The following is a 20,531-nucleotide window of genomic DNA, read 5'->3' as shown; positions in this document are numbered from 1 at the left end:
ACAGCACAATTACAGTACAGTTCAATACAGAAGGGACAGGAGGGCCCGGCTCGTAGAACTTACATTCTAAAGGGAGGGGGTGGTGGCGCAAAAGGTAATAGATGAAGGGAATGATTTGATGGGGTTGTTAGGTGGGTGTGGGATAGACTTCCCTGAATAAGTGAGTTTTCAGGGATCTCCTAAAATTAGACAGGTTAGGGGCTGATCAGATATACCAGGGCAGGGAATTCCGGAGGATGGGAGAGGCTCTGGAGAAGTCCTGATATATATATATATATATATATATATATATGTAAAGCCAATATCAAGATGGTTCTCCATAGATAACAGCATGCAGAAATACATATCTATCCAGTGGATCAACCTTCACAGTTTACATTTCTATGGAGCACTGACAGTACAGCTATACCTATCCATTCATAGAAAGCTTTGTTTTTTTGTGAATGAGTTAACATTATAAAAAGCTTTCCATCACTGAGTAAGAGGAGAGAAAGGGCCGGCAGTCATTGTGCACCTGCTGTATAGAAGACCCAAAGGTCTGCTTGTCGGCACATTGGGAGTATAGTGATTGCTATACTGTGAGTGCTCAGTAAATTGTAAGAAAAGAAAGAAATCCACTAGATGATATACACCTTGATGATTGTACAGAGATTGTACAGTCAGAAGGTAACATGTGTGGCCTGTTTAAGAGTTCTGAGAGTTCTGGAAGGGCTCGTTTTGCACAGCTGTGTACTCTAAAAGTGTACAATTTCTATATGTTTTTTAGGGCACTCTGCAGAAGTTTGTGGATGACCTCTTCCAGGTAATACTCAGCACCAGTCGTCCCGTGCCACTCGCTGTTAAATATTTCTTCGACCTGCTGGACGATCAGGCTGTACACTATGGTATCACAGATCCCGAGACCATCCACATCTGGAAAACAAACAGGTACTTATACCAGCAGGAGCTGTACCTTCATAGAACAATAACATCATAGCTGAATCTGAAATAGTAAAATGCTATTAGTATTACTATTAGTTTATGAAAAAATAAAAAAGCCATATCTGCACAAAACCTAAAGCACAACTCTAGGCAAGCAAACAAATGCACTGTTGTAATACATATATTTATATTAATTGCCAAAGGACTTGTTATTCTGTTTGGCCATTTTTGTGTTGAACTGCATAGCCAGGAAAATAACTCTACGGTTACCTGGACCAGCTTTACAGCTTATTATGGCACCTACCCGCTTGTCGGCAGTTCCATAGCTGAGCCAGGGAACAGTGGTGTCATGTTTTGGGTTGTGCAATGTGAATGAGATGTGTGAAGCACAAGACTAACTGAACAGGACTATAGTATATATATGTATGTATGTATATACATATATATATATATATATATATATATATATATATATATATATATATATATAAATATATATATATATATATATATATATATATGCACACACATATATACTATGTACCATAATCCCCCCTCCACCAAATGATTTAGACCAGTGCACAAAGCAAGGTCCATCAAGACATAGATGAGCGAGCTTGGAGTGGAGGAACTTTACTGGCCAGCACAGAGTCCTGTCCTCAACCCAATAGAACACCTTTGGGATGAATTAGAGAGGAGACTGCAAGCCAGGCCTTCTTGTCCAAAATCAGTGCCTGACCTCACAAATGCGCTTCTGGAAGAATGGTCAAACATTCCCATAGACACTCCTAAACTTTGTGTACAACCTTACCAATAGAGTTGAAGCTGTTATAGCTGCAAAGGGTGGGCCAACCCAATATTGAACCCTACGGACTAAGACTGGGATGCCATTAAAGTTCATGTGTGTGTAATGGCAGGTGTCCCAATACTTTTGGTAATATAGTGTATGTATTGTATTCTTTAGCTGTTTCCCTTGAGCTCTGCTCTTGACATTCTGTTTACCTGAAGCATAGCCTAATATCCTGTTGTTAGCGACTTCAGATTCTGCCCGTTTTGCTACTTATTGTGATTACCCTGCTCTCTCTGAAAAATGTCCATCCCCACCATATTATATTTGAAATGGCTTTAGCTGATATATACCTGAAACCAGGACTGGGACAAGAAGGGGGCAGCTCCCCATGTGGGGTGGGGGGGGGGGGGGGTGCCATGCCACACACATGCACCAAATCAGTGGCTGGCAACCTGCAAGCTGCAGCTTCAAGTCTGATTTAACAGCTACTGTTATCACACCAAGTTCCAATATGCCCACTCTTCTCCCCAGCCACCAACTGCCGACACAAAAGGCACACTGCACATAACACCCTCCAGCTGTTAGAAAGCAAATGATTGGCCACACATGATAGGTGCACATACCATGCCCAACATAGGCAGCCAAAACATGGGGCACAGAGAAAGTGGTGAGGATGGTATGCCCAGGGCTGTCTTTAATATTGATTGGACCCAGGGCAAAACGTTTCTTGGGCCCCCCCATAAAGTTTTGCTCTCCACCTGCAGTGAGACATACAATAAATAACAGATAGACTCAAAATCAGTTTACTGAATTAGATCACGCAGCTATTGCGATTGGTTGCCAGAGGTTACAGTATATCATTACCGCTCACTGACTGGTTGCTAGAGGTTACAGCACACATTAAGGCTCACTGATTAGTTGCTAGAGGTTACAGCACATGATTTCTGCTTGTTGATTGGTTGTTAGAGATTACTGGATATGACCTCAGGGGGGCATGATATACATAACAATGTCACCTGCTGTCGCTATTTACATATGAATGCCGCCACTATTTACATATTAATGCTGGTAATTCATAAGTAAACACAGGGTCTGCAGGTGAGTCATCTGTACACAACAATAGGGCAGAGCTGGGCAGCATTAGTAACAGCACTTCACACAGAGATATTGGGACACAGCACAGGACTAAACCCTCAAGGGATGAGGGAATTTAAACTAGGATAGTTGGCAAGTATGAGGCAGCTGCTTTGGGCCCCACAACCTTGACAGGGCCCAGGGCAGCTGCCCCTTTTGCCCTGCCTTAGAAACGGCCCTGGGTATGCCCATTATGCATTATATGTTTGCAGCGGAGACACAAGATGTATCCTCTCCCTGGGTGTGGGCAACCTTATCCAAGTAGTACTTGAAACTTTACCTGTTTGTCTGTAAATGTTGTTAATTGTTGGATTAGATAGAAAAAAAAATCAAATGCAAGTGAGCTATGTTATCTTTATCTGATGTAGAAAAAAAGTTGACTTTAATATCACTTTAAGACATTGTTGCGGTCAGCTTTCTGAGGTCTTATAAGTCACCATTAAAGGTTTTCTTCTGCATATCTGTTGCAGGTGATACATTATTAATATATTTCTCGTTCCCTAACTATAATTCCCATTGTTTGTTTGCTCAGTTTGCCTTTAAGGTTCTGGATCAACATAATCAAAAATCCCCAGTTTGTGTTTGATGTGCAAACCTCAGACAATGTGGACGCCGTCCTGTCGGTGATCGCCCAGACCTTCATGGATTCCTGTACCCTCGCCGATCACAAGCTGGGACGGGTAAATTTAAAATTGTTTATGAAAACGGAAACATTTTCTTTGACACAAACTTGTACTGACTGGGTTCACATAAAGAGAGAAAAAGATAAAGGATTCTAAACAATTTTTTTTTGTTTTGTTTTTACCAGCCAGTAAGTACAGTATCTCACAAAAGTGAGTACACCCCTCACATTTTTTGTAAATATTCTATTATATCTTTTCATTTGACAACACTGAAGAAATTACACTTTGTTACAATGTAAAGTAGTGAGTGTACAGCTTGTATAACAGTGTAAATTTGTTGTCCCCTCAAAATAACTCAACACACAACCATTAATGTCTAAACCGCTGGCAACAAAATTGAGTAAACCCCTAAGTGAAAATGTCCAAATTGGGCCCAAAGTGTCAATATTTTGTGTGGCCACCATTATTTTCCAGCACTGCCTTAACCCTCTTGGGTATGAAGTTCACCAGAGCTTCACAGGTTACCACTGGAGTCCTCTTCCACTCCTCCATGACCACATCACAGAGCTGGTGGATGTTAGAGACCTTGTGCTCCTCCACCTTCCATTTGAGGATGTCCCACAGAGGCTCAATAGGGTTTAGGTCTGGAGACATGCTTGGCCAGTCCATCACCTTTACCCTCAGCTTCTTTAACAAGGCAGTGGTCATCTTGGAGGTGTGTTTGGGGTCATTATCATTTTGGAATACTTCCCTGCGGCCCAGTCTCTGAAGGGAGGGGATCATGCTCTGCTTCAGTATGTCACAGTACATTTTGGCATTCATGGTTCCCTCAATGAACTGTAGCTCCCCAGTGCAGGCAGCACTCATGCAGCCCCAGACCATGACACTCCCACCACCACGCTTGACTGTAGGCGAGACACACTTGTCTTTGTACTCTTCACCTGGTTGCCCCCACACACGCTTGACACCATCTGAACCAAATAAGTTTATCTTGGTCTCATCGGACCACAGGACATGGTTCCAGTAATCCATGTACTTAGTCTTCTTGCCTTCAGCAAACTGTTTGTCGACTTTCTTTTTCATCATCTTTAGAAGAGGCTTCCTTCTAGGACGACAGCCATTCAGCCCCCTTCAACCTCTGCAGCAATGCTGGCAGTACTCACATGTCTATTTCCCAAAGACAACCACTGGATATGACTCAAATTCTTTGGTCGACCATGGTGAGGCCTGTTCTGAGTGGCACCTGTCCAGTTATACCGCTGTATGGTCTTGGCCACCATGCTGCAGCTCAGTTTCAGGGTCTTGGCAATCTTCTTATAGTCTGGTCCATCTTTATTTGGAGCAACAATTCTTTTTTTTAGATCCGTAGAGTTTTTTTCCATGAGGTTCCATGCCAGTGACCAGTATGAGAGAGTGAGAGCCATAACACCAAATTTAACACACCTGCTCCTCATTCACACCTGAGACCTTGTAACACTAATGAATCGCATGACACCATGGAGGGAAAATGGCTAATTGGGCCCAATTTGGACATTTTCACTTAGGTGTACTCACTTTTGTTGCCAGTAGTTTAGACATTAATGGCTGTGTGTTGAGTTATTTTGAGGGGACAACAAATTTACACTGTTATACAAGCTGTACACTCACTACTTTACATTGTAGCAAACTGTCATTTCTTCAGTGTTGTCACATGAAAAGATAGAATAAAATACTAAAACCATCCTGGACTGTAAGTTGGAACCCAAGTAGGCTTGTACAGTGGTGTGAAAAAGTGTTTGCCCCCTTCCTCATTTCCTGTTCCTTTGCATGTTTGTCACACTTAGGGTCCTTTCACACGGGGCGGATCAGTTCTGATCCGCCCCGTGGATATCCGTTTGCTCAGCGGGGATCACTCCGCCGATCCCCACTGAGCAGGGAGATGACAGCTCCGTCTCTGCACACTGCGCAGGGACGGACCTGTCACAGCGCCGCTCTCCCCTATGGGAGATCGGATGACGACGGACCGCAGTGCCCGTCGTCACCCGATCCGATCCGCAGACGGATGGAAAAATAGCTTTTTCCTCCGTTACACTTTTTCGGAGCGGGTCGGATGTCAGCGGACATGTCACCGCTGACATCCGACGCTCCATAGAGCTCTATGGAGCACCCGTTCAGGTCCGCCTGAAAAACTGACAGGCGGGCCTGAATGGGACGTCAGTGTGAACGAGGCCTTAAGTGTTTCGGAACATCAAACCAATTTAAACAATAGTCAAGGACAACACAAGTAAACACAAAATGCAATTTGTAAATGAAGGTGTTTATTATTAAAGGTGAAAAAAAATCCAAACCATCATGGCCCTGTGTGAAAAAGTGATTGCCCCCTAAACCTAATAACTGGTTGGGCCACCCTTAGCAGCAACAACTGCAACCAAGCGTTTTCGATAACGTGCAATGAGGCTTTTACAGCGTCCTGGAGGAATTTTGGCCCACTCATCTTTGCAGAATTGTCCTAATTCAGTTACATTAGAGGGTTTTCTAGCATGAACAGCCTTTTTAAGGCTAGGCCACTCCAAAGTCTTCATTTTGTTTTTCTTCAGCCATTCGGTGGTGGACTTGCTGGTGTGTTTAGGATCATTGTCCTGCTGCAGAACCCAAGTTCGTTTCAGCTTGAGTACACGAACAGATGGTCAGACATTCTCCTTTAGGATCTCTTGGTAGACAGCAGAATTCATAGTTCCTTTTATCACGGCAAGTCTTTCAGGTCCTGAAGCAGCAAAACAGCCCCAGACCATCACACTACCACCACCATATTTTACTGTTGGTATAATGTTCTTTTTATGAAATGCAGTGTTCCTTCTACGCCAGATATACTTGGACACACACCTTCCAAAGAGTTCCACTTTTGTCTCATCGGTCCACAGAATGCTGTCCCAAAAGTCTTGGGGATCATCAAGATGTGTTGTGGAGAAATTGAGACGAGCTTTGATGTTCTTTTTGCTCAGCAGTGGTTTTCTCCTTGGAACTCTGCCATGCAGGCCATTTTTGCCCAGTCTTTTCCTGATGGTGGAGGCATGAACGCTGACCTTAACTGAGGCAAGTGAGGCCTGCAGTTCCTTGGACGTTGTTGTGGGGTCTTTTGTGACCTCTTGGATGAGTCGTCGCTGCGCTCTTGGGGTAATTTTGGGCGGCCGGACACTCCTGGGAAGGTTCACCACTGTTCCATGTCTTCGCCATTTGTGGATAATGGCTCTCACTGTGGTTCGCTGGATTCCCAAAGCTTTGGAAATGGCTTTATAACCCTTTCCAGACTGATAGATCTCAATTACTTTCTTTCTCAATTGTTCCTGAATTTCTTTGGGTCTCGGCATGATGTGTAGCTTTTAAGAATCTTCTGGTGGACCTTACTGTGTCAAGCAGCTCCTATTTAAGTGATGCCTTGATTGTGAACAGGTGTGGCAATAATCAGGCCTGGGTGTGGCTAGAGAAATTGAACTCAGGTGTGGACAGTTATAGTATGTTTTAACAAGGGGGGCAATCACTTTTTCACACAGGGCCATGATGGTTTGGATTTTTTTTCACCTTTAATAATAAACACCTTCATTTAAAAATTGCATTTTGTGTTTACTTGTGTTGTCCTTGACTATTGTTTAAATTGGTTTGATGTTCCGAAACACTTAAGTGTGACAAACATGCAAAGGAACAGGAAATGAGGAAGGGGGCAAACACTTTTTCACACCACTGTACATATGTAGGTGCTTGAATAGATGGCACCTATTCTATCACTCATCAAAGACAACACCTATCTTTGCCATGGGCCAGCATTATCTGTACATGCCTACAGTATTAGAAATACACATCCTGGACTTAAAGCGATTGTATACCCGCACATCTAAAAAAAAAAGAAAGAAAAACCCCTGTAAGGAAAAGGCATATTGAGCTAGTATGCACCACTGAATGAATGCACAATGGCACTTTCATTTCCTCTCTCCACTTCCCTCACTTTATTCATTTATTGCCTTTTTGTCACTTTTTTGTCTTTTTTTGTTGTACACGTTTTGCACATTTGACTGGTGGGGTGTAGGTCCTCGGGCCTGCCCTGAAAGTCTTGTGAGGGGGTGGAGATGGTCTTCTGGCTTAGTTCGCCCTCTCTCATGGGATCTCCCTTCGGGGGGAGCACCACCTAGTACTTGGGGTGGTCTGTTTTGGCAAACCTCCCAGAGAATGGGGTCCATCTGGCTTCGGCCAGATGGATCATGTGTAAGTACCTCAGTCCCCGTCTGGAGCCTAATGCCCTGGGGGATCAGGGTTAAGGTCCTTCTTCTTTGGAGGGTAATATGTACACCCATTGCACATTTTGTGTCTCACATTTATGTGTGCACTTTTTTTGGCACCGGGTGGAGTTTTTGGAATGTGTTCACACTCTCCATGCAGGTCTCCAGTGTGCAGGAGACCTGCATGGCATCAGCACTGATGCAATGCTTTACAGGCTCCTAATACAAAAAAAAATAATAAATGCACTTTTTTTTTTTACCTGTAACAAGATGTGCATTTATTATTTTTTGTACAAAGGTGAACTTATCCTTTAAAACTACATAAGCTAGTGAGCTATATGCTGTTGAATGCTGATTGTTTGATTCGTGCCATTGCATTCCATTTGTTTCTGCTAATTAAAAAGCAATTGTCAAAGCTGAAGGTTAAAGTTGTGATGTTTTTGCACTCATTTTGGTCTGATTTTCCTTCTCAGGATTCTCCTATAAACAAATTACTGTATGCAAGAGACATTCCCCGGTACAAGCAGATGGTAGAGAGGTGAGTGTCCAGTCTAGGTTTATCTCTTGCCGTCTTCTTGTAGAGCGATTGGATTGTGATTCTGTTTCTCTCCCTTGGTTTGTAGGTATTACGCTGATATCCGGCAGACCATCTCAGCCAGCGACCAGGAAATGAATTCGGCTTTAGCAGAACTTTCAAGGGTACGGGCCAAACTTGGTTTCTGTTATACTTCTAATGCCGCGTACACATGACCGGACTTTCCGGCAGACTAGCTCCGACAGGATCAGTCCATCGGACAATCCGATCATGTGTGGGAAAATCCGATCTTTTTTCAAAAAAAAATCCGCCAGACCTAGAAATAGAACATGTTTCAAATCTATCCGACGGACTCAATTCCGACGGACTAAAATCGTGAAAACCATTCGTCTGTGTGCTGGTCCTACAGACGAAATACAACGCAAGGGAAGCTATTGGCTGCTGGCTATTGAACTTCCTTGTTTAGTCCCGTTTACGTCATCATGTTCAAAATAAACGGACTTACGAACGGACTTTGTCCGTTCATGTGTGGCCAAGTCTGTTTGTTTGGAAAGTCCATCAGAACTCCGCCAAAAGTCAGTCTGAAAGACCGTCGGACCTAGCCTGCCGGAAAGTCCGATCGCGTGTACGCGGCATTACTCATCATATACAACACAGGCATGTTTGTTGGCTGTTATATAGTTCCATTATTGCTCATCTTATATATTCCATGCAGGCTGCACATTAATGTTTCCTTCTATTTAAGCATTGCTGCATATTTGGATAAAGGTGCTGTTATAGGATGATCTTTAGACATGTATTTACATTTTGGATAGAGTAAGGAATGGTAAAAAAAAATATTTGGATTTCCTGTTGGGGTCATTGTCCTCACTTTTTGTCCTGAAAATACAGCAGAGAGTGGAAATTTCTCAGAGGTCTCCTCTAAGCCCTTGTACACACGGTCGGACATTCCGACAACAAAATCCGTTGGATTTTTTCTGACGGATTTTGTCCGAAACTGGTGTTGCATACACACGGTCGGACAAAGTTGTCGGAAAATCCGATCGTTTGGAACGTGATGATATTTGTTCGTTGCAACGGAACTACGTTGCAGCTAGTAGCCAATAACTTTCGTAATTTGATCTAAGCATGCGTGCACTTTGTCCGATCTGAATTCTCTACAAACGATTGGACAAAGTCCGATCAGATCATGTTGTCGGAAAATGTTATATCCAGCTCTTAAACTTTGTTGGTCGGACATTCCGACGGAAAAAGTCAGATGGAGCCCACACACGGTCGGATTATCCGACAACACGGTCCGATCGGACATTTTCCGTCGGAATTTTCGACCGTGTGTACAAGGGCTAAGACCATGGGTTTCAAACTGGTGGCTCTCCAGCTTCTGCAAAACTACTACAAGTCTCATCATGCCTCCTCCTGTAGGAGTCATGCTTGTAACTGTCAGCCTTGCAATGCCTCATGGGACTTTAGTTTCACAACAGCTGGAGAGCTGCCAGTTTGAGACCCCTGTCTTAGACAGTTGTCTAATAAGTTCCCCCACTGGAGGATTTGCCCTCTCCCAGGGCCATACAGGTAGTACTCCCCTACTGTGGCAGCATTATGCCACGTACACATGATCGGACAACAAATGTTCGATGTGAGCTTGTTATGTTGTGTAGGCTCCATCGGACATTTTTTTTCAGAATTTCCGACCAACAAAATTTGAGCTGGTTCTCAAATTTTCCAACTACCAAATCCATTGTTGTAAATTCCAATCGTGTGTACACAATTCCGATGTGTATGTATATATATATATATATATATATATATATATATATATATATATATATATATATATATATATATATATATGTGTGTGTGTATGTATATATTTTTTTATTTTTTTTTAAGGAGATAATGTATACTTGTAACTGTCTAATAATGTTATTTGTATTGATTTATTTCTCAGAATTACTCAGAAGAACTGAATTCCTTGGTGGCCCTTCATGAGCTCTACAAGTATATCAATAAGTATTATGACCAGGTGAGTTTATATACTAAGTCTGGCCATACATTATACAATTTTCCGGTACAATTTTCCTTTAGCTATACCAAAACCATAGAATATGAGGTCAAACCTAAACACTTTAGATTCGTGTGCAATCAGGCAGGCTTTTGCACTACATAGTTAAAGGTAAATCTAAAGGAAATTGAATAAGAAAATTGTATAATGTATGGCCAGCCTTAGATACCAAAATCAAATACTAATGAAGTGCTTTCAATTAAACAATATAAAGTGACCAGTGCAATTAATAAGCAGCATAAATCTATATACACATACACAATCAGAATATCAGAAAAAAATTGTATGTGAATCTTGTTAGCAATGTGTATACTGTGCCATAAATTTTATATATTATAAAAGAAAGTGCTATATACTAGAATAAATGCTAAAAATAGACAAAACAGCTGTGGAGCCTACTGTGTCCAGAGGCTGTGATTGTTGCTTTCAGACATGAGGTGGCAGCAAAGAGCCACATAAAATGGAAACCTGTAGTATACTGTGCCTTGAAAAAGTATTCACACCCCTTGAAATTTTCCACTTTTGTCATGTTACAACTGTAGCGCACTACCCCCTTGGGAGCTGCTGAATTTGTTCATTTACCTTATGCCAGCCGGCTCCGATCATGATCCTCCCATGCGATTCCATACAAGTAGCACTTCAAACTCTGAACTTTTTAAATTGCTTTATTTGGGACACATTTGTAGGGCGGTAAAATGAAGCATATGAGATGCCCTGTTAAATCACATATTTGCAATGAAAAGGGAAATGTCTAATCCTAGCCGTAGCTTTGTGGATTCGATTTTGCTGTCAGCGATCCTTATTTGATTTCTGTAGCACACTCTCACTATGGGCAGCTGAGCATCACTCCGAATAATGCTGTGGAAGTTGAAACTCAAAGTCCTAGGCCTCACCACCTATTTCCGTGACTTGCCGTGTCCAACCTCCTTCACTAACCCCAAGAATTGTTTCACACTGTGGTCCTTGGATACACAGCATATATTTCTGAATAGCTCCACTGGGTTTGCACTACCTTTGCACTCTCCCAACAACAGTCCATGTTCTACTCACAGAAGGTTGTTCCCAGTCTTCTTCTTCTGCTTACTTGCTACTTCCTCCTGCATTACATGATGACTCCTGCTCCAAGGGACCCGATTTCGGCCTCCCTTGAGTCACCTCCGTCTATCCGGCTCCGGGATCTCTGAACTTCCCGGCCTTCAATCCTCCTCCCCGGAAGCACCGGGGTCTCTGAACCCCCCAAACTTCTGGACCTCAAACCCCTTCCTTAAAAATCTGCCGAGGACATGTGACCCCCCTTTTATGAGAGACCTCCTTCCAGACCACAAAAATTGTTCAATATTGGTCGCTTCTCTCACATGGGTTTCCTGCCACTCAGGTCTCAGCCCATCCTCTCTTGCCAGCAGAGTCCACTACCAAACAGAGAAGGTATCCCTGAGCCTAAGTGTAGGCAGCCACACTGCCTTCTTCTCTTACTCTCCCAACCCCAAATCCACAACCAGGCCTAGCAAAAAGACATGATCCTGGTTAAATTTACCTATTCCTACATCCTACACTATCAAAAACACCACTAAGCATCTACCAAAATGGTAGGGGCACTACACAACCAAAAACGTAAACGTATTTTATTGGGATTTAATATGATAGACCAACGCAAAGTGGCACATAATTGTGAAGTGGAAGGAAAATGGTGAATACATATGTGAAAAGTGTGGTGTGCATTTGTATGGCGCCCCCCTGAGTCAATACTTTGTAGAACCGCCTTTCACTGCAATTACAGCTGCAAGTCTTTTTGGGGATGTCTCTACCAGCTTTGCACATCTAGAGAGGGACATTTTTGCCCATTCTTCTCTGCAAAATATCTCAAGCTCTGTCAGATTGAATAGAGAGCATCTGTGAACACTAATTCTCAACTCTTGCCACAGATTCTCAATTGGATTTAGGTCTGGACTTTGACTGGGCCATTCTAACACATGTATATGCTTTGATCTAAACCATTCCATTGTAGCTCTGGCTGTATGTTTAGGGTCGTTGTCCTGCTGGAAGGTGAACCTCCGCCCCAGTCTCAAGTCTTGTGCAGATGCTAACAGGTTTTCTTCTAAGATTGCCCTGTATTTGGCTCCATCCATCTTCCCATCAACTCTGACCAGCTTCCCTGTCCCTGCTGAAGAAATGCATTCCCACAATATGACACTGCCACCACCATGTTTCACGGTGGGAATGGTGTGTTCAGGGTGATGTGCAGTGTTAGTTTTTCGTCACACATAGCATTTTGCTTTTAGGCCAAAAAGTTCAATTTTGTTCTTATCTGACCAGAGCACCTTCTTCCACATGTTTGTTGTGTCCCCCACATGGCCTTCTCGCAAACTGCAAATGGGACTTTTTCTGGCTTTCTTTCAACAATGACTTTCTTCTTGCCACTCTTCCATAAAGGTCAGATTTGTGGAGAGCACGACTAATAGTTGTCCTGTGGACAGATTCTCCCACCTGAGCTGTGGATCTCTGCAGCTCCTCCAGTTACCATGGACCTCTTGGCTGCTTCTCTGATGAATGCTCTCCTTGCCCGGCCTGTCAGTTTAGGTGGACGGCCATGTCTTGGTAGGTTTGCAGTTGTGCCATACTCTTTCCATTTTTGGATGATGGATTGAACAATACTCCGTGATATGTTCAAAGCTTGGGATATTTTTTTATAACCTAACCCTGCTTTATACGTCACCACAACTTTATCCCTGACCTGTCTGGTGTGTTCCTTGGCGTTCATGATGCTGTTTGTTCACTAAGGTTCTCTAACAGACCCCCGAGGGCTTCACAGAACAGCTGTATTTATACTGAGATTAAATGACACACAGATGGACTCTATTTACTAATTTAGTGACATCTGAAGGCAATTGGTTCCACTAGATTTTATTTAGGGGTATCAGAGTAAAGGGGGTTGAATACAAATGCACACCACACCTTTCACATATTTATTTGTAAAAAAAAAATGAAAACCATTTATCATTTTCCTTCCACTTCACAATTATGTGCTACTTTGTGTTGGTCTATCACATAAAATCCCAATAAAATACATTAAATTTTTTGGTTGCAACATGACAAAATGTGGAAAATTTCAAGGGGAATAAATACTTTTACAAGGCACTGTATATAAGCAGTTATTGCTGAAACAAAAATGTGTTGCCTGGCTGTTGATTGAAAGGTTTTACTATATCTTCTTTCTCTGTGACCCTGAACCAGTTATTGTAGATAATGGGTTCTGACTTTCTTCTAAATTCACAGGCCAGTGAGAGAAAGTATTGAAGCCAAAGATAAAATGAATGTTGTACATTAAAGCCAACTCCGGGATAAAAAATAAAAAAAAACCCTTGCAGTGCCCACACTGAAAGGGTTAAAACCTTGGGGTAGAAGAAAAGGTGTTATTAGTTGTACCGTATATACTCGAGTATAGGTCGATCCGAATATAAGCCGAGGCCCCTAATTTACCACAAAAAAAAATGGGAAAACTTATTGACTCGTGTATAAGCCGAGGGTGAGACATGCCTGTCCATCCCTGTGTGTCTGTCCATCCCTGTGTGTCCGTCCATCCCTGTGTGTCCATCCCTGTGTGTCCAGCCCTGTGTGTCCAGCCCTGTGTGTCCGTCCAGCCCTGTGTGTCCGTCCAGCCCTGTGTGTCCGTCCATCCCTGTGTGTGCAGCCTTGTGTGTCCAGCCTACCTATGTCCCGAGCCTGTGTCCCAAGCCTGCGTCCCGAGCCTGTGTGCTTCTGCACATACGGCGGCCATGCCAGAATCGCCGCTCTTCTCATCTGACAGACGGCGTCGGCGACCATTCCACTGTTCAAAAGCCGCGCCTCCGTCTGTGATAGGCGGAACACTCAATTTCCCAGCAGTCTGTGTTCCGCCTATCACGGACATCCTCTCATCCTCGTCCGTAGTATGAGGATGAGCGGATGTCCGTGATAGGCGGACCACTGACTGCTGGGAAATTGAGTGTTCCGCCTATCACAGACAGGGAGGCGCGGCTTTTGAATAGTTGAATGGTCGCCGTCTGTCTGCTCGACACGCTGATCGGGTAGACAGACGGCGGTGACTCGAGTATAAGCCGAGGGGGGCACTTTCAGCCTCAAAAAAGAGGCTGAAAATCTCGGCTTATACTCGAGTATATACGGTAATTGTTAGTTGCATCCTCATAGGGCAATCATGGGAAAATAAAAACTCCTCCTACAAGCTTTAACCAGACACTGATAAAAGTCACAAGACTGCTCTAACTGCTGATGAGAAAGGGTATTTAGCAGTGTATATATACTAAAATAACTGCATTTCCATGTTTTATGTGGGAGACCAGATATAGTGAATGCAGAGTCCTGGGTTTAGTAACACTTTAACCCTTGCAGTGTGGGCACGGCCCCAATGCAAGGGATATTCTTTCTGTTTCCCAGAGTAGGGCTTTAACTCTTGCAGTGTAGGGGACCCACTGCCAGAATTGTTTTTTTTTTTCTTGTGCCCAGAGTTCGACTTTTGTTTATTGAAAAGGGCAACCAGTAGTTGCAACCTATGCTTACAGAACTGGTTTATTAGAGTGTAGATGGATGGATACATTGACTGAAACCTTCTCTTCTACAGATAATTACAGCACTGGAGGATGACACGACAGCCCAAAAAATGCAGCTCGGCTACAGATTACAGCAAATCGCAGCAGCCGTAGAGAACAAAGTCACCGACTTGTGACCAGCCCTGGCACACCTACCGCTAAACTAAGCGCAGAACGATTTTTATAAAATCGCAGATGCTGTAGAACCCTGCCTGTGAGACTAAGGCAAGCCCTATCTGGCCCTCTGTAGCATTCCCAAACTGACAGGTCAATGAGGCCGGGAGCTCACATGGATGGAGATCAACGGTGAAAAGAAAAAAGAAAAAAATATCAAAATATTTTTTATATGAATTTTTTTTTACGGTATGAACTTTGATTAACACAATTTTTAGCCCAGAAGTGGGTTATGTTGATACTCCTGTATCTTACTGTAGGGGAGGATCGTCCTACGTGCCAACCTTAACGATGGATTTTAAGGACTTTTTATCGATGGGATCCACGAGGTCTTACTTATTAGCCTTCTGATAGCGGAACGGTGAGCAAGCTGCTGCTTTTTTTGGCGAACTGTTGCTTTACTGTCGCAGAAACTACAAACAGCGGCAGCCACTGCTTCTACAGTAGATCTTGCGCACTAATGGAACAATTTAGCTCCTTGGAGTTCTTATCAATGAACAATATTTTTTATCTCCATACAACCATCTTGTAAAAAAAAAAAAAAAATTCAGTGTCAACTAACTTTAATTGTAACTAGCTCACCAAAAGCGCTTCATTCCTTTTTCAAATGTAGAATTTTAATATTATTTTTCTTGGCAACGAGTTGTAAAGCTAACTGTAAAGGAGAATTATAATTTTATTATTTTGTAGCTACTGTGGTTTTATTTTATTTTTTTTTTCATTTGCCTTTGAGACTCACTTATTGTTTCTTAAAGAGGAAATAAAAATAAAGTCTTCCTTATTGGTTGTTCAAGGCCATCCACATTTCATCTGCCAATCACATGAGCCGGTTGGATCAGATAAAGAATTTTTTTTTTTTTTAAACAGATGGCGTATATAGGAGGACTGAAGTAGGATCTGATCTCCTGTGCTTGGACTGTAGATAGAACATCACTGCACTAAATAATTAGATATTTATTAGTGAGAAAGTTTAACTTTAGAAATGCGCTCAGAAGAGATTGCTTTGCGCATAGAGGCACAAGAACCTGCTATGTGTAGGGCTCCATGTTTTGTGGCTGTTTGCTGCTCTGAACTGGATATGTAAATACATTAGGTATGAAAAAAAAAAGATATTTAAATACTAAAGGAGGACTGTAATTTATTTTTTAAGACAGCAGCACGTCCTGGGGTACTCACAACTCTTATGTTTCAGCTGTCATCGTATTTTTTTATTTTTTTTTTGGCACTAGTTTTCTGTTTCGATGCATTCCTGCCTACAGTTCCCAGCTTCCACTTGTGCTGCCTTTTTCCTAAATGATTAGAATTTGTGGTTAACAGTAATATAAAATCAATAAAACTTGAAAGTTAATCTTATGAGATCCTAATAACAGTTTAGAATATGTTCCGAAAGAGATGAATCTGTAAATTGTTACTTTGTTTGCATCATGTGAATGTAAAAAAAAAAAAAAAAAAAACGCTGAAAACAACATTTGTTTAATAAAGACAAAAGAATAGTTCTTACACAAAATACTCAATAAAAGTCAAAAATTGAAAAGTGTCATGATTACTGTTGTGATTATAACTATCTAGTAATCTGTCTAATCAATCTATATTTTTCTTTATCTCACTCTCTTCATTTTATTTATTTAAGAAATTAGATTTTTTTAAAAATTTTATGGCATAAGCATTAGAGTAGAAAGTAAAAAAAAAAGTGTGTATATATATATATATATATATATATATATATATATATATATATACACACATATATATGTGTATGTATATATGTGTGTGTATATATATATGTGTGTGTGTGTGTGTGTGTATATATATATATGTGTATATATATATATATATATATATATATATATGTATATGTGTGTGTATATGTGTGTATATATACACACATACACAGTGATGTGAAGAAGTATTTGCCCCCTCTCTGATTTTTGATTTTTTTGCAGATTTCTCACACTTAAATGATTTAGATCAAACACATTTTAATATTACACAAAGCTAACCCGAGTAAATCCAAGATGCAGTTTTTTAATTATTATTTAATTTATTAAGGGAAAAAAAAAGCTGTTCAAATGTTCCTGACCCTATCTGAAAAAGTAATTGCCCTCCCCCATTCTGAATTATGAATGAACTGTGATTAACCACAATTTTTTGGAAAGCGGAGTTAAATTTCACTTACCACACCTAGGTCTGAATACCTCCAGACTTGTTGAATCAAGAAATCACATAAATAGAAGCTGTCTGACAAAGTGAAGCACGCAAACAGATCACAAAAAGACACACATCATGCCACAATCGAAAAAAAAATCAAGAACAGATAAGAAACAAAGTAATGTACATGTATTGGTCTAGGAAGGGCTTCAAAGTCATTTCTAAGGCTTTGGAACTCCAGTCAACCACGGGGAGATCCATTATCCACAAATGCAGATAACTTGGAACAGTGGTGAACCTTCCCAGGAGTGGCCGGCCTACAAAAATTACTCTTAGCCCTTGTACACACGGTCAGACATTCCGACAACCAAATCCGTTGGATTTTGTCCGAAACTGTTGCATACACACAGTCGGACAAAGTTGTCAGAAAATCCGAACGCACTTAACGTTATGACGTTATTTTCTTAGGACGGGACTACGCTCAGGCTAGTAGCCAATAGCTTTGGTCTAGGAATTTGATGTGAGCATGCGTGGCACTTTGTCCGATCGTAATTCTCTACACATGATCGGACAAAGTCCAATCGGATCATGTTGTCGGAAAATTTTATAGCCCAGCTGGAAAACTTGGTCCATCGTATACTCCGACGGAAACAGTCCGATGGAGCCCACACACTGTCGGATTATCCGACAACACGGTCCTATCGGACATTGTCCATTGGAATGTCCAACCGTGTGTACAAGGGCTAAGAGCATGACGACGACTCATCCAGGAGAACCCAGAACAACATCTAAAGAACTGCAGGCCTCACTTGCCTCAGGTAAGATCAGTGTTCATGATTCAACAACAAGAAAGAGACTGGGCAAAAATGGCGTCCATAGGAGATTTCCAAGGCCAAAGCCACTGCTGACCAAAAAAGAACACAAAGGCTCGTCTCACATTTACCAAAAAACATCTTGATTATCCCCAAGACTTTTAGGCAAATATTCTGTGAACTGATGAGACAAAAATTTTACTTTTTGGAAGGCCGTTACATCTGGTATAAAATTAATACAGCATTTCATAACACGAACATCATTCCAACAGTCAGACATGGTGGTGGTAGCGTGATGGTCTGGGACTGCTTTGCAGTTTCAGAACCTGGACGACTTACCATAATTGATGGAACCATGAATTCTGAGCTCTACCAGAAAATCCTAAAGTTGTATGTCTGGCCATCAGTGTCTGACCTCAAGCTCAAGTGCACTTGGGTTATACAGAAGGACAATGATCCGAAACACAACAGCAAGTCCACCTGCAAATGGTTCAAACAAAGCAAAATTTAGGTTTTGGAGTGGCCTAGTCAAAGCCCAGACTTAAATTCAATTGAGATGCTGTATCATGACCTTACACAGGCCGTTCATGCTGGAAAACCCTCCAATGTGGCTAAATTAAAATAATTCTGCATAAAGAAGAGTGAGACAAAATTACTTCACAACAATGTGAAAGACTCATTGCCAGTTATCGCAAATGCTTGATTGCAGTTGTTGCCGCCAAGGGTGGCACAACCAGTTATTAGGTTTAGGGGGCCATTACTTTTTCATATAAAGCCAGGCAGGTTTGGACAGCTTTTTTGCCTTAATAAATTCAACTATTATTTTAAAACTGCATTTTGTATTTATTCTGGTTATTTTTGTGTAATAATAAAATTAGACCATAAATTGCACTTACATCAAAAGAATCCAAAACTTGCAGTTTAAAATCATATGCTGGCTGGCAAATAGAACAAACAAATGTCCGTCCATGGTTGGCGTCAATGTATTACGAAACACGTAGGGCGGAGTGACTTGCTGACATCACCACGATCGTAAGTCCTGGCTGGATGGTTGTTTGCTCTATTTGCCGGCCGGCGTATGTTTTTAAACTGCGAGTTTTGGATTGATGTAAGTACAATTTATGGTCTAATAATAAAAGCTTTATATATGCCATGTGGAGCTTCTTATAATTTTGGGCACTTTTAAAGACCGCAATATCTGGATGACCGATTTGCATGCCACAAGAGGATTGACAGGCTGGGTTTATAGGGACAAGCACTTTTGACCTTCTGTGATAGGAGGTGGTAAGCAAGCATTTCATCCATTGTGGTGGCGGTTCTTTCTACGGATTACACACTTCAAGGTGGTAGATAGAGGTGTTATGCACTAAGAATATTTATCACTATATTATCTGTGGACTTTATTGGATCACTTTAGAAAGCATCCCAACCACGTTTCTTCCTTTTATTCCTATGGGGAGTCATACTAATACCGGCATTCAGTGGTCCTGTACAAATCCACCAAAAGGAATGAACAGGGCTACGGTGGTCATTAGACATGGGCGCCGTCAATAAATTTGTTCCGTTCTGTTCCGTTTCGATTCGTAATAAAATTAATTCGTACTTCAGCAGTCGACAATTTTATTAATAAAAAAATATAAATACACAGCAGATCAAAGGTATGACCGAATAGGTCCGATTCTAAAAAATAAAAAGTATGCATAAAAAAACGGTTAAAATTAAGAACAAATATACACCCGTGCTAGGGAATATTCTAAGCGTGGTGGTATCAGCACAAACAGCCCGACATGTTTCGTAAAAACTTACATCCTCCTGGGGCACCTCATACATGTGTTATGTCACGGTGCTGGTGTCAGATCACTCTATCTGACAAGTCGCGGTAGTGTGAACGGGCACTGAGTCGTCGTCCGAAATCCGGAATTTGTAAACAAAAGTTCAGTCGGAGCGACTTGAGTCGCTCCTATTAGAACGGTTCCATAGTACAGAACGGAGAGAGCGACTTGTCAGGTGACCAAGTTGCCTGAAAGTCGGAGCGACTTGAGTCGCTCCTATTAGAACGGTTCCATAGTACAGAATGGAGCGTGACTTGTCAGGTGACTAAGTCGCCTGACAAGTCGCGGTAGTGTGAACAGGCACTGAGTCGTCGTCCGAAATCCGTAATTCGTAAACAAAAGTTCCGTCGGAGCGACTTGAGTTGCTCCTATTAGAACGGTTCCATAGTACAGAACGGAGCGCGACTTGTCAGGTGACTAAGTCGCCTGACAAGTCGCGGCAGTGTGAATGGGCACTGAGTCATCGTCCGAAATCCGGAATTCGTAAACAAAAGTTCGTATTCCGTACAGAATTCGGACGCACGGCAATTCGTATTTCGGATCCTCCCGAACGTACAAATTTTTGGAAAACGAATCGCACATGTCTAGTTGTCATGCAAAGGGTCAAGAGAACCCAGCGAGGCCCCTTTGGAAGCAAGGCTGTGCAGCTGCACATTGAAGCTAATGG

The 20,531-nt window shown here is 41.9% G+C and overlaps 1 protein-coding gene across 4 annotated transcripts in view; it reads left to right on the top strand.

Annotated features, from left to right (window-relative positions):
- PLXNB1 (plexin B1) overlaps positions 1-16,609 on the top strand; it is a 344,778-nt gene extending 328,169 nt beyond the window's left edge. For all 4 annotated transcript variants that reach the window (XM_077451813.1, XM_077451814.1, XM_077451815.1 and 1 more), the window contains 6 exons: positions 767-927; positions 3,378-3,525; positions 8,192-8,256; positions 8,342-8,417; positions 10,202-10,276; positions 14,931-16,609. In XM_077451813.1, coding sequence (XP_077307939.1) covers positions 767-927; positions 3,378-3,525; positions 8,192-8,256; positions 8,342-8,417; positions 10,202-10,276; positions 14,931-15,035 — 630 coding nt within the window. In that variant the 3' untranslated portion in view covers positions 15,036-16,609. The remainder of the gene's footprint in view (positions 1-766; positions 928-3,377; positions 3,526-8,191; positions 8,257-8,341; positions 8,418-10,201; positions 10,277-14,930) is intronic.
- The last annotated feature ends 3,922 nt before the right edge of the window (positions 16,610-20,531 follow it).

The sequence above is a fragment of the Lithobates pipiens genome, unplaced genomic scaffold (assembly GCF_037356315.1).
Source record: "Lithobates pipiens isolate NorthernLeopardFrog02 unplaced genomic scaffold, aLitPip1_a1.2 Scaffold_23, whole genome shotgun sequence".
Lineage (NCBI taxonomy): Eukaryota > Metazoa > Chordata > Amphibia > Anura > Ranidae > Lithobates > Lithobates pipiens.
Note: the sequence above shows the minus strand (reverse complement) of the source record. Positions and strands in the feature narration are given on the sequence as shown.